Source organism: Salmo trutta, chromosome 12, assembly GCF_901001165.1.
Source record: "Salmo trutta chromosome 12, fSalTru1.1, whole genome shotgun sequence".
Classification (NCBI taxonomy): Eukaryota; Metazoa; Chordata; class Actinopteri; order Salmoniformes; family Salmonidae; genus Salmo; species Salmo trutta.
The window spans coordinates 84,436,406-84,450,989 of NC_042968.1; the positions used below are offsets into that span (position 1 = coordinate 84,436,406).

At 43.2% G+C, this 14,584-nt stretch overlaps 1 protein-coding gene across 2 annotated transcripts in view; it reads right to left on the reverse strand.

Annotated features, from left to right (window-relative positions):
• Positions 1-87: 87 nt before the first annotated feature.
• The window catches only part of LOC115204493 (mitogen-activated protein kinase kinase kinase kinase 2), a 31,971-nt gene continuing 17,474 nt past the window's right edge, over positions 88-14,584 (reverse strand). For both annotated transcript variants that reach the window (XM_029770122.1, XM_029770121.1), the window contains exons 21-32: positions 9,338-9,422; positions 9,165-9,244; positions 9,006-9,066; positions 8,805-8,925; positions 8,140-8,198; positions 7,916-8,019; positions 2,160-2,334; positions 1,954-2,022; positions 1,701-1,787; positions 1,405-1,475; positions 1,246-1,301; positions 88-1,128 (exon numbers count right to left, since the gene is read on the reverse strand). In XM_029770122.1, coding sequence (XP_029625982.1) covers positions 1,041-1,128; positions 1,246-1,301; positions 1,405-1,475; positions 1,701-1,787; positions 1,954-2,022; positions 2,160-2,334; positions 7,916-8,019; positions 8,140-8,198; positions 8,805-8,925; positions 9,006-9,066; positions 9,165-9,244; positions 9,338-9,422 — 1,056 coding nt within the window. In that variant the 3' untranslated portion in view covers positions 88-1,040. The remainder of the gene's footprint in view (positions 1,129-1,245; positions 1,302-1,404; positions 1,476-1,700; positions 1,788-1,953; positions 2,023-2,159; positions 2,335-7,915; positions 8,020-8,139; positions 8,199-8,804; positions 8,926-9,005; positions 9,067-9,164; positions 9,245-9,337; positions 9,423-14,584) is intronic.

The following is a 14,584-nucleotide window of genomic DNA, read 5'->3' on the forward strand; positions in this document are numbered from 1 at the left end:
GGGTTGTCGAAGTAACTCTCTACTTCTCTTTCTATTGCACAAAACAATTGACTATATTTAAACATATGGACAAAAAATAAACATATGTATATGAATGATTTGTTCCTGCTTGACAGGGAACCAAATATCCATCTGGTCAGTTTTATTATTTTCAGTATAGCAGCCAGCTTCACAGCACAACAAATCTAATAGGCCTCTATAAATTACATTGTTGACATTTGATACTGTTAATTAGAACCCTAAAAAAATAAAAATAAATTGCTGTCACTGTTATGTTTTCCATATTTATTCTCTATCAGCCACAGGAGGTTGGTGGAACCTTAATCTGGGAGAACGGGCTTGTGTTAATGACTGGAGCGGAATCAGTAGAATGGTATCAAATACATCAAACACATGGTTTCCAGGTGTTTAATGCCATTCATTTGCTCCGTTCTGGCCACTATTATGAGCCATTCTTCCCTCAGTAGCCTCCTATGCATCAACCCATGGTGAATAAGTGTTTTTCACTGCATATAACTTCTTCTCAGGTAGCCTACACACAGAGCTGCTACTACATGATAACATTGCTTTCCACCTCACACCATGGACACTGTGTCCTCTACTTTTCTTCCCTTCAGTGCTGACACCACAGCCCTATGGGAAGTATTGTCAAGACTGGTACTGGGTTACTGCAGACTTAGACAGTCTTGAGATACAGTTGGGGAAAAAACCTCTCCCAGTCACAACCAGTCAGATGAATGCACACAAGTGTGGTTTTAAATCCTTGCCATGATCTTTATGTAGCCTAGACCACTGGTAATGTTAAGAACCACTGATATTCACAGGTCCATTTGACACATGGATGTGAAGAGAGCCTGAGGAGACCCACTCCAATCACAACTCAGACAGTTCCTGCAGTGTCTCTTCTGCAAACAACTCGCCATTGTAAGCAGCTTTGCTCCTTGTTCCATCCTTATTGACTTTGCGCTTGTCCTTTTAGGAGTAGCAGGAGACTGCTGTGTACTTCCTCGAGACAGAATGTCCTCCATTATCTGATTTCTTCAGTAGCTACTCTCATGACCTGTCAGGATGTACAAGTTGCTTAAAGCTGATGGATTGTCTGTGGGAGTACTCTGCAAGATAATGTCCCTGAGGAATGAAAGTATATGTTAATGTGCAACACATTTTTTACATTTTGCTTCAATGATTTGACAGAAATGTTTTGTTATCAAATTGCTATCAAACTCCTATAATTAAGAGACATGCCTTGAGGTTCCCAAGACTCTGAATATTCGACTTTCATCCGTGATCTCTTGTGTAACCTATGAAAAATATCACAGACGTCACGACATCATTTTATTGTCAATAGGAGAGTCTGACAATACTGAAAAGCTGGCCTGGCATGAAAAACTTGTTCTGCCTTACCTCATCACTATGTAGGCTTCTACCTTTAAGCCCATGCTTCCAGAAGGCCAGAACACTGTCCTGCAAACATACTGCAAATAACAATTTAATCACCTCCAATCCTTTTGAGGCTACTGAGGGGAGGGCAGCTCATAGTAATGGCTGGAAAGGAGTCAATGGAATGGTCTCAACCACATGTTTGAAACCATTCCATTCCAGCCATTATGAGCCCCCCCCTCCCTCCCCAGCAGCCTCTTCTGCTCCAATCCAGACACCAAGCTAAATGATTAGAATGCAGAACGCATCTATTCCCTTACCAAGAGTCTCAATGGTAAAGTCAAAGGTCAACATTGAGGTCATCCCTTTGCTTGGGCTGCCATCCAGGTGCACAATGTTCACAGTATCTGCAAAGGTACAACGGAAAAACAGTCACAATTCAATCATTGCTTTTTTTCTTTCATTCAAGGGTCTTTATCGCTCTGAATAGAACACTAGCACATCCAATGTTCCTGACCAAATGATACTGACAGAAGACTATTGAAAAAAAAAATGAAAAAAGAATGAACTCACTCTCCAGACCGATCAGGACTGTGTCTCTGTCCAGCTGGGTTACCTGCATCACCTTCATAGATCGACTATCTGTGAAAACGTCACAAACAATAGCATCACAGCTTGTACACTCTGCTGGTGTTTGTCTAGATTAAAACTACATTAAAATATCCAATTAGTGATGGAGGGTATTATCATAATAATGACATCGATTCCATCTACAGTACCTGACTGGGCTCTTGGTGTGTCATTCAGGTGGATGATGTCAAAGTGGACCCGCTCACAGGTCTTGACAGGGGTCTGTAGCCTGCTCACACCTACACACACCTGTGGCAGCTCATCAGTCTCCAGGACAAGCAGCTCAAAGATGGGGAGGGTTTCTGGGAGACTCACAGCTATGTACTGAGAGGGGAAGGAGAGAGTGGGATGGACATCGTCGGAATGCTTTGCGATGCTTTTCTATATACAGTACCAGTCAAAAGTTTGGACACCCCATCTCATTCAAGGGTTTTTCTTTATTTTACATTATAGAATAATAGTGAAGACATCAAAACTTTGAAAAAACACATATGGAATCATGTAGTAACAAAAAAAAAAAAAAAAGATTTTTGATTTTCAATGCCTTGATGAAAGTTTTACACACTGTCATGACATGGTCCTTTTTGGGTGTAGATCCTCTCTCATTATATATATATATATATGCTGCTCAAAAAAATCAAGGGAAAACTTAAACAACACATCCTAGATCTGAATGAAATAAATAATCTTATTAAATACTTTTTTCTTTACATAGTTGAATGTGCTGACAAAAAAAAATAAAATAATCACAAAAATAATCAATGGAAATCCAATTTATCAACCCATGGAGGTCTGGATTTGGAGTCACACTCAAAATTAAAGTGGAAAACCACACTACAGGCTGATCCAACTTTGATGTAATGTCCTTAAAACAAGTCAAAATGAGGCTCAGTAGTGTGTGTGGCCTCCACGTGCCTGTATGACCTCCCTACAATGCCTGGGCATGCTGCTGATGAGGTGGCGGATGGTCTCCTGAGGGATCTCCTCCCAGACCTGGACTAAAGCATCCGCCAACTCCTGGACAGTCTGTGGTGCAATGTGGCTCAGTGTGAACCTGCTTTCATCTGTGAAGAGCACAGAGCACCAGTGGCGAATTTGCCAATCTTGGTGTTCTCTGGCAAATGCCAAACGTCCTGCACGGTGTTGGGCTGTAAGCACAACCCCCACCTGTGGACGTCGGGCCCTCATACCACCCTCATGGAGTCTGTTTCTGATTCAGGTCTGGGGAACAGGCGGGCCAGTCCATAGCATCAATGCCTTCCTCTTGCAGGAACTGCTGACACACTCCAGCCACATGAGGTCTAGCATTGTCTTGCATTAGGAGGAACCCAGGGCCAACCGCACCAGCATATGGTCTCACAAGGGGCCTGAGGATCTCATCTCGGTACCTAATGGCAGCCAGGCTACCTCTGGCGAGCACATGGAGGGCTGTGCGGCCCCCCCAAAGAAATGCCACCCCACACCATGACTGACCCACCGCCAAACCGGTCATGCTGGAGGATGTTGCAGGCAGCAGAACGTTCTCCACGGCGTCTCCAGACTCTGTCACGTCTGTCACGTGCTCAGTGTGAATCTGTGAAGAGCACAGGGCGCCAGTGGCGTATTTGCCAATCTTGGTGTTCTCTGGCGAATGCCAAACGTCCTGCACGGTGTTGGGCTGTAAGCACAACCCCCACCTGTGGACGTCGGGCCCTCATACCACCCTCATGGACTCTGTTTCTGACCGTTTGAGCAGACACATGCACGTTTGTGGCCTGCTGGAGGTCATTTTGCAGGGCTCTGGCAGTGCTTCTCCAGCTCCTCCTTGCACAAAGGCGGAGGTAGCGGTCCTGCTGCTGGGTTGTTGCCCTCCTACAGCCTCCTCCACGTCTCCTGATGTACTGGCCTGTCTCCTGGTAGCGCCTCCATGCTCTGGACACTACGCTGACAGACACAGCAAACCTTCTTGCCACAGCTCGCATTGATGTGCCATCCTGGATGAGCTGCACTACCTGAGCCACTTGTGTGGGTTGCAGACTCCGTCTCATGCTACCACTAGAGTGAAAGCACCGCCAGCATTCAAAAAAGTGACCAAAACATCAGCCAGGAAGCATAGGAACTGAGAAGTGGTCTGTGGTCCCCACCTGCAGAACCACTCCTTTATTGGGGGTGTCATGCTAATTGCCTATAATTTCCACCTGTTGTCTATTCCATTTGCACAACAGCATGTGAAATGTATTGTTAATCAGTGTTGCTTCCTAAGTGGACAGTTTGATTTCACAGAAGTGTGATTGACTTGGAGTTACATTGTGTTGTTTAAGTGTTCCCTTTATTTTTTTGAGCAGTATATACATACATACATACATACATACATACATACATACATACATACATACATACATACATACATACATATAGTTGAAGTCGGAAGTTTACATACACATTAGCCAAATCCATTTAAACTCAGTTTCACAATTCCTGACATTTAAACCAAGTAAAAATTCCATCTTAGGTCAGTTAGGATCACCACTTTATTTTAAGAAAGCGAAATGTCAGAATAATAGTAGAGAGAATTATTTATTTCAGGTTTTATTTCTTTCATCACATTCCCAGTGGGTCAGAAGTTTACATATACTCAACAAGTGTTTGGTAGCATTGCCTTTAAATGGTTTAACTGGGGTCAACATTTCAGGTAGCCTTCCACAAGCTTCCAAAAATAAGTTGGGTGAATTTTGGCCCATTCCTCCTGACAGAGCTAGTGTAACTGAGTCAGGTTTGTAGCCCTCCTTGCTCACACACACAGTTCTGTCCACACATTTTCTATAGGATTAAGGTCAGGGCTTTGTGATGGCCACTCCAACACCTTGACTTTGTTGTCCTTAACCCATTTTGCCACAACTTTGGAAGTATGCTTGGGGTCATTGTCCATTTAGAAGACCCAAGAACTAAGCTTTAACTTCCTGACTGATGTCTTGAGATGTTGCTTCAATATATCCACATCCTTTTATTTTCCTCATGATGCCATCTATTTTGTGAAGTGCACCAGTCCCTCTTGCAGCAACGCACCCCCACAACATGACGCTTGCCACCCCCGTGCTTCACGGTTGGGATGGTGTTCTTCGGCTTGCAAGCCTCCCCGTTTTTCCTCCAAACATAATGAGGGTCATTATGGCCAATGAGTTCTATTTTTGTTTCATCAGACCAGAGGACATTTCTCCAAAAACTACAATCTTTGTCCCCATGTGCAGTTGCAAACCATAGTCTGTTTTTTTATGGCGGTTTTGGAGCAGTGGCTTCTTCCTTGCTAAGCGGCCTTTCAGGCTATGTCGATATAGGACTCGTTTTACTGTGGATATAGATACTTGTGTACCCGTTTCCTCCAGCATCTTCACAAGGTCCTTTGCTGTTGTTCTGGGATTGATTTGCACCAAAGTGCGTTCATCTCTAGGAGACAGAACGCATCTCCATCCTGAGCAGTATGATGGCTGCATGGTCCCTTGTTGTTTATACTTGCGTACTATTGTTTGTACAGATGAACGTGGTACGTTCAGGCATTTGGAAATTGCTTCCAAGGATGAACCAGACTTGTGGAGGTCTACAATTGTTTTTCTGAGGTCTTGGTTGATTTCTTTTGATTTTCCCATGATGTCAAGCAAAGAGGGACTGAGTTTGAAGGTAGGCCTTGAAATACATCCACAGATACACCTCCAATTGACTCAAATGATGTCAATAAGCCTATCAGAAGCTTCTAAAGCCATGACATCATTTTCTGGAATTTTCCAAGCTGATTATAGGCACAGTCAACTTAGTGTATGTAAACTTCTGACCCACTGGAATTGTGATACAGTGAATTATAAGTGGAATAATCTGACTGTAAACAATTGTTGGAAAAATTACTTGTGTCATGCACAAAGTAGATGTCCTAACCGACTTGCCAAAACTATAGGTTTGTTAACAAGACATTTGTGGAGTGGTTGAAAAACAAGTTTTAATGACTCCAACCTAAGTGTATGTAAATTTCCGACTTCAACTGTATATTGCAATTATTCTCGAGTGAGCGGCCGTTCATGTGCAAAGGATTAGCATTTTAATGAATATAATTATAGACTGTGTGTAGTGAATCCATTTGTCTTTCCTGCTCTCTCAGTCCCACCCCTATCTTTTTGTCTACCAAGCTGTCATATCGGCTTAGCCCGCTAGGTACTTTTTCTTTGTATCATGTAGTAACCCAATGTATGAACTAATTGTGTGTTTTCATGTATTTCTGTGATTTGATTAGTTAGTAAATAAATAATTAAGCCAATTTGTATATCGCTGATTCATAATTTAAGCTAGGGTTCGTGCAGATAACCAAGAATTTTACGACGTTTGGAACGAAACTAACAGAAGATAAAGATTAACAATCATTAAAAGAAGACTGTACTCGATAAGATATGAAAATAGCTGAAGAGTCGATTCGGGAAATCGAGACTAAAAACATTTTCACGTGGTGCCCGACTTCCTAGTTCATTAAAGTTTACATGATTAGTTTCATCACAAAATAATAATAATTACACAGAGAATTGATTTGACAAAATAACAGTCTTTACATTTAATGATAGTAAAGACACGACAACACTCTTGGCGTTCTCTCAACCAACTTCACCTGGATTGCTTTTCCAACAGTCGTGAAGGAGTTCCCACATATGCTGAGCACTTGTTGGCTGTTTTTCCTTCACTCTGCGGTCCAACTCATCCCAAACCATCTCAATTGGGTTGAGGTTGGGTTATTGTGGAGCCCATGTCATCTGATGCAGCACTGCATCACTCTCCTTCTTGGTCAAATAGCCCTTACAAAACCTGGAGGTGTGTTGGGTTATTGTCCTGTTGAAAAACAAATGAAACTCCCACTAAGCGCAAACCAGATGGGATGGGGTATTGCTGCAGAATGCTGTGGTAGCCATGATGGTTAAGTGTGCCATGAATTCTAATTAAAAAATCACAGACAGTGTCACCAACAAAGCACCCCCACACCTCGTTCTCCATGCTTCACGGTGGGAACTACACATGCAGAGATCATCCGTTCACCTACTCTGCATCTCACAAAGACACTGCGGTTAAAACCAAAAATCTCACATTTGGACTCATCAGACCAAAGGACAGATTTCCACCGGTCTAATGTACATTGCTCGTGTTTCTTAGCCCAAGCAAGTCTCTTCATTTTATTTGTTTCCTGTAGTAGTGGTTTCTTCGCAGCAATTCGACCATGAAGGCCTGATTCACATATTCTCCTCTGAACAGTTGCTGTTGAGATGCGTTTCTGTTACTTGAACTCTGTGAAGCATTTATTTGGGCTGCAATTTCTGAGGCTGGTAACTCTAATGAACTTATCCTCTGCAGCAGATGTAACTTTGGGTCTTCCTGTGGTGGTTCTCATGAGAGCCAGTTTCATCATAGTGCTTGATGGTTTTTGCGACTGCACTTGAAGAAACTTTCAAGTTCTTAATTTACTGGATTGACTGACCTTCATGTCTTAAAGTAATGATGGACTGTCGTTTCTCTTTGCTTATTTGAGCTGTTCTGGCCATAATATGGACTTGGTATTTGACCAAATAGAGCTATCTTCTGTATACCACCCCTACCTTGTCACAACACAACTGATTTGCATTAAGGAAAGAAATTCCACAAATTAACTTTGAAAAAGGCACACCTGTTAAGTGAAATGCATTCCAGGTGACTACCTCATGAAGCTGGTTGAGAGAATGCCAAGAGTGTGCAAAGCTGTCATCAAGGCAACGGGTGGCTACTTTGAAGAATCTCAAATATAAAAAAATATTTTGATTTGTTTAACACTTTTTTGGTTACTACACGATTCCATATGTGTTATATATATATATATAAAAAAAGCTATGCTAACATTGTATAGATGTGCATTGGGATCACACACCTTGAGTTGCATGAACTTCTGAAGAGGCTCATACCATAGAAGTAGGACAAGGCCAGTTGGTACAACAGCACACAAAAATGTGCTATCAGTGTACGGGTTATGCACTGAGAAGCATCGATAAGGCAGAAGGGAGACAGAAAGAAAGGAAGAGGGGGAGAGAGAGATGTTGTAATAGATACTGTGCAGTACACCTCCATTTTAGACTAAAATAACATGTTTCTTACCAACACTGCAGCGTCGACAGCCTTTGGTGTCTGATATCTTCCCAGACACAGAAAACTTTCTAAAACAGAAAACACATTAACATGACATTTTTTGGTACAATTTCCAGGATGATTTCCCTTCCTCTCATGTTAGTATCAGTGAAAAGCAACAGTGCTCGGGTATTTTCCAATGATGTATTTAAACCCTGGAATGTTGATGCAATGTATTGGCCATTGAGAGGATTTGAAGCCACCTGTTGGCCATAATGGCACTCCCCAGTAGGAGTAGTCCACCATAGGAATGAACGAAATTCTATTGTATTCCAATTAAATGTTTCAAGGTCCAAATTACATGTATTTAGTATGTTCTTGTTGTAGTGGGGGCAGTTACATTAATTTAAAACAAATTACACTAAGGAAAATGTTTGTATATGTTTTTTCATTTTCTATTTGTATGTTTAGCTCACATAATATAATTTAAAAGTATGCATTAAAAAGTGTCTGTAATGGAATAAATGTGGAAAACCCAAATGTAGACATGGATTTCTATAGCTTCCAAAATATTTTTGTGAACATTGGGAGAATGCCAAGATGGAGTAACAGTGGCTTAGTTATCTAGTGTATATATATAAACCATTGGTATTTTCACTACAGCCTCCTTCTGACCAGTGGTGGGGTGTCCCTACCTTGAGTTGATCCTCTCAGTGAGGCGGTGGGCGTTGATGTACAGGTGGCCCTGCCTCTTCTGCAGGTGTCTACGGTCAAACAGGGTGGTCAGCCTCTGGGAGCACAGCTGGGATGATTTCCCTATGGAGCACAAAGACAGTCAACACACATCTAGATAGAACATAAGTATTAGGGTGTTGTGGAGACACGGAGGGCCCTACCTGAGATAGACATAAGCACGTTGTTCATGACATACAGCCAGCTGCACCTCTGGGGTAGTAACTGAAAAATAATATACATAAAAATACATTACAAAACAAATGACAGGTAGAGCAACACTGCTTTTTGTGTTAAACCAATTGTACAATGATGGTAGCTACCTTCTCCATGGTGTCCTCATGAAGCTCGTTGAGGTTCAGGGTGTAGATGCCCTCCTCCGTCCCCAGGATGAGGTGTTGATCTGAGGGAGGAAAGTCAGACATTATCCCTGAGATCTGACTGGTTTGACAGAAGCTCCATTTACCTATCGTTTGTCTTTATAACCTGTGCGTACCTTTAGTCTTTGGCAGGACCCATGTGACAGCACAGTGAATCTTCAATGGACAGCCATTAAACACCTTGGAAAAACAAGCCCCCATCTGGAAAAGATTGTGTGGGTCAATATGCATCATTTCAGTCCCGCTATGACCTTCGCAGGGTCATCAAACGAGAAAAAGGCAATATAGGAATAAGGTGGAATCATACTACACAGGCTCCAATGTAAGCCGCATGTGGTAGGGGATACAGTCTGTTACGGATTACAAAGGAAGACCCAACCGTGATCTGCCCAACAATGACACTACCAGACATTTACATTTGACATTTTAGTCATTTAGCAGACGCTCTTATCCAGAGCGACTTACAGTAGTGAATGTATACATTTCATACATTTTTATTTTATTTTTCCTACTGGCCCCCCGTGGGAATCGAACCCACAACCCTGGCGTCGCAAACACCATGCTCTACCAACTGAGCCACAGGGAAGGCTGACGAACTCAATGCATTTTATGCACGCTTTGACAACAACATTGTGCTGGGTGTGAAGGCCGTCACCGACCCAGAGGATTGGGTTATCTTGCTCTCCAATGCCAATGTGAGAAAGGTCTTTAATCAGGTCAACACCTGCACGGCCGCTGGTCCCGAGGTTATTCCAGGGCGCGTTCTCAGAGCATGCTCAGAATAAGCTGGCAGGCATATTCACGGTCATTTTCAACCTCTTTTTGTCCCAGTCTGTAATCCCCACATGTTTTAAAATGACCACCATCATTCCTGTCCTCAAGAACTCTAAGACTTCCTGCCACAATGACTACCGCCCTGTAGCACTCACTTCTGTGGTCATGAAGTGCTTTGAGAGGCTGGTTATGGCACACATTAACCCCACCATCCCAGACACCCTAGATCCACTCCAATTTGCATACTGCCCCAACAGATCCATAGACGATGCAATCTCAATTGCTCTCCACGCTGCCCTCACCCACCTAATCAAGAGGAATACCTATGTGAGAATGCTATTCATTGACTACAGCTCAGCGTTAAAACACCCTTGTCCCCTCCAAGCTCGTCACCAAGCTTAGGACTTTGGGTTTGAACACCTCCCTCTGCAACTGGATCGTGGACTTCCTGATGGGCCGACCCCAGGTGGTGAGGGTAGGCAACATCACCTCTGCCACGCTGACCCTCAACACAGGGGCCCCATAGGGGTGTGTGCTTAGTCGCCTTCGTTAATGCCTGTTCACCCACGACTGCGTGGCCACGCACGACTCAAACACCGTCATCAAGTTTGCTGACGACATGACGGTAGTAGGCCTGATCACTGGCGACAATAAATCAGCCTACAGTGAAGAGGTCAGTGACCTGGCAGTGTGGTGCCAGAACAACAACCTCTCCCTCAACATCAGAAAGACCAAGGAGCTGATCGTGGGGTGGCGAGCACGCCCCCATCCACATCGATGGGGCTGCAGTGGAGCAGGTCGAGAGCTTCAAGTTCCTCGGTGTTCAAATCACTGAAGATTTAAAATTGTCCAAACACGCGCACAGTCATGAAGAATGCGCAACAGCGCCTCTTCCCCCTCAGGAGGCTGAAAAAGTTTGGCATGGGCCCTCATATCCTCAAAAATCTATACCATTGAGAGCATCTTGACTGGCTGCATCACCGCGTGGTATGGCAATAGCACCGCCCTCGATTACATGGCGCTACAGTGGGTGGTGCAGACAGCCCAGTGCATCACCGGGGCCAAACTCCCTGCCATCCAAGACATCTATATCAGGGGGTGTGGTAGGAAGGCCCGGAAAATTGTTAAAGATTCCAACCACCCAAGCCATAGACTATTCTCTCTTGATACCAACAGGCTCTTGAACAACTTCTATCCCCAAGCAATAAGACTGATAACTAGCTACACAGACTGCATCTATGCACACTCGCAGGGCCCTACACACACACACACACACTCCACACACTGTCACTCCAACAGACACACGAACACTCACGCCATCATTTGCTCACTCACACATAATATGCAAAGACATTTATACTGACTCTAAACACCCACTCAGATGCAAGCTGCTGCTACTCTGTTTCTTATATCCTGTTACCTAGTCCCCTTACTCCATATATATGTATTTATTATGGATTCCCATTCAGCTACTCTTCCTGGGTTCCGGCAGAATTAAGGCAGTTATTCACAACACACTAAGTGTGTGTCCTCAGGCCCACACTCCACTACCACATATCTACAACACTAAATATGTGTACCTGTGTGCATGTTATTGTGTGTGTGTACATGTGTCTGTGCCTCTGTTTGTGTTACTTCACAGTCCCCGCTGTTCTATAAGCTGTTTTTTTACCTGCTTTTTAAATCTGATTCTACTGCTTGCGTCAGTTATCTGATGTGGAATAGAGTTCCATGTAGTCATGGCTCTATGTAGTACTGTTCGCCTCCCATAGTCTGTTCTGGACTTGGGGACTGTGAAGAGACCTCTGGTGGCATGTCTTGTGGGGTATGCATGAGTGTCCAAGCTGTGTGCTAGTATTTTAAACAGACAGCTTGGTACATGCAGCTTGTCAACACTTCTTACGAAAACAAGTAATGATGATGCAATCTCTCTTCCACTTTGAGCCATAAGAGATTGACATGCATGTCATTAATGTTAGCTCTCCGTGTACTTTCAAGGGCCAGCCTTGCTGGCCCTAACCCTAAGTCAACTGCAATTTTCCCAAGTCCTTTTTTGTGGCACCTGACCACACGACTGAACAGTAGTCCAGGTGCGACAAAACCAGGGCCTGTAGGATATGCATTGTTGATAGTGTTGTTAAGAAGGCAGAGCAGCGCTTTATTATTGATAGACTTCTCCCCATCTTAGCTACTGATGTATCAATATGTTTTGACCATGACAGTTTACAATCCAGGGTAACTCCAAGCAGTTTAGTCACCTCAACTTTCTCAATTTCCACATTATTCATTACGAGATGTAGTTGAGGTTTAGGGTTTAGTGAATGATTTGTCCCAAATACAATGCTTTTAGTTTTGGAAATATTTAGACTAACTTATTCCTTGCTACCCATTCCGAAATGAACTGCAGCTCTTTGCTAAGTGTTGCAGTCATTTCAGTTGCTGTAGTAGCTGACGTGTATAGTGTTGAGTCATCCGCATACATAGACACACTGGCCTTATTCAAAGCCAGAGGCATGTTGTTAGTAAAGATTGAAAAAAGCAAGGGGCCTAAATAGTTACCCTGGGGAATTCCTGCTTCTACCTGGATTATGTTTGAGAGGCTTCCATTAAAGAACACCCTCTGTGTTCTGTTAGACAAGCAACTCTTTATACACATTATAGCAGGGGATATGAAGCCATAACACATCAGTTTTTTCCAGCAGCAGACTATGATCAATAATGTCAAAAGCTGCACTGAAGTCTAACAAGACAGCCCCAACAATCATTTTATCATACATTTCTCTCAGCCAGTCATCCGTAATTTGTGTAATTGCTGTGCTTGTTGAGTGTCCTTCTTTATATGCGTGCTGAAAGTCTGTTTTCAATTTGTTTACTGTGAAATAGCATTGCATCTGGTCAAACTAATTTTTCCAGAAGTTTACTAAGGGTTGGTAACAGGCTGATTGGTCAGTTATTTGAGCCAGTAAAGGGGGTTTTACTATTCAAAGGACCAGAATGACTTTAGCTTCCCTCCAGGTCTGAGGGCAGACACTTTCTATCAGGCTTAAATCGAAGATGTGGCAAATAGGAGTGGCAATATCATCCACTATTATCCTCAGTAATTTTCCATCCAGAATGTCAGACCCCAGTGGCTTGTCATTGTTGATAGACAATCTTTTCACCTCTTCCACACTGACTTTACAGAATTCTAAAGTACAATTCTTGTCTTTCATAATTTGGTCAGATTTCCTTGGATGTGTAGTGTCAGCGTTTGTTGCTGGCATGTCATCCCCAAGTTTGCTTATCTTGCCAATGAAAAAGTCATTAAAGTAGTTGGCAATATCAGTGGGTTTTGAGATAAATTAGCCATCTGATTCAATGAATGAAGGAGCCGAGTTGGCTTTTTTCCCAAAAATTTCATTTAAGGTTCCCCAAAGCTTATTACTATCATTCTTTATATAATTTATCATTGTTTCATAGTAGAGTGGGGGGGGGGAGGGAGTATTTGATCGCCTGCTGATTTTGTACGTTTGCCCACTTACAAAGAAATGATCAGTCTATAATTTTAATAGTAGGTTTATTTGAACAGTGAGAGACAGAATAACAACAACAAAAATCCAGAAAAACGCATGTCAAAAATGTTATAAAATTATTTGCATTTTAATGAGGGAAATAAGTATTTGACCCCTCTGCAAAACATGACTTAGTACTTGGTGGCAAAACCCTTGTTGGCAATCACAGAGGTCAGACGATTCTTGTAGTTGGCCACCAGGTTTGCACACATCTCAGGAGGGATTTTGTCCCACTCCTCTTTGCAGATCTTCTCCAAGTCATTAAGGTTTCAAGGCTGACGTTTGGCAACTCGAACCTTCAGCTCCCTCCACAGATTTTCTATGGGATTAAGGTCTGGAGACTGGCTAGGCCACTCCAGGACCTTAATGTGCTTCTTCTTGAGCCACTCCTTTGTTGCCTTTGCCGTGTGTTTTGGGTCATTGTCATGCTGGAATACCCATCCACGACCCATTTTCAATGCCCTGGCTGAGGGAAGGAGGTTCTCACCCAAGATTTGACGGTACATGGCCCCGTCCATCGTCCGGTGAAGTTGTCCTGTCCCCTTAGCAGAAAAACACCCCAAAAGCATAATAATGTTTCCACCTCCATGTTTGACGGTGGAGATGGTGTTCTTGGGGTCATAGGCAGCATTCCTCCTCCTCCAAACACGGTGAGTTGAGTTGATGCCAAAGAGCTCCATTTTGGTCTCATCTGACCACAACACTTTCACCCAGTTGTCCTCTGAGTCATTCAGATGTTCATTGGCAGACTTCAGACGGGCATGTATATGTATTCTTGAGCAGGGGGACCTTGCAGGATTTCAGTCCTTCACGGCGTAGGGTGTTACCAATTGTTTTCTTGGTGACTATGGTCCCAGCTGCCTTGAAATCATTGACAAGATCCTCCCGTGTAGTTCTTGGCTGATTCCTCACCGTTCTCATGATCATTGCAACTCCACAAGGTGAGATCTTGCATGGAGCCCCAGGCCGAGGGATATTGACAGTTCTTTTGTGTTTCTTCCATTTGCGAATAATCGCACCAAATGTTGTCACCTTCTC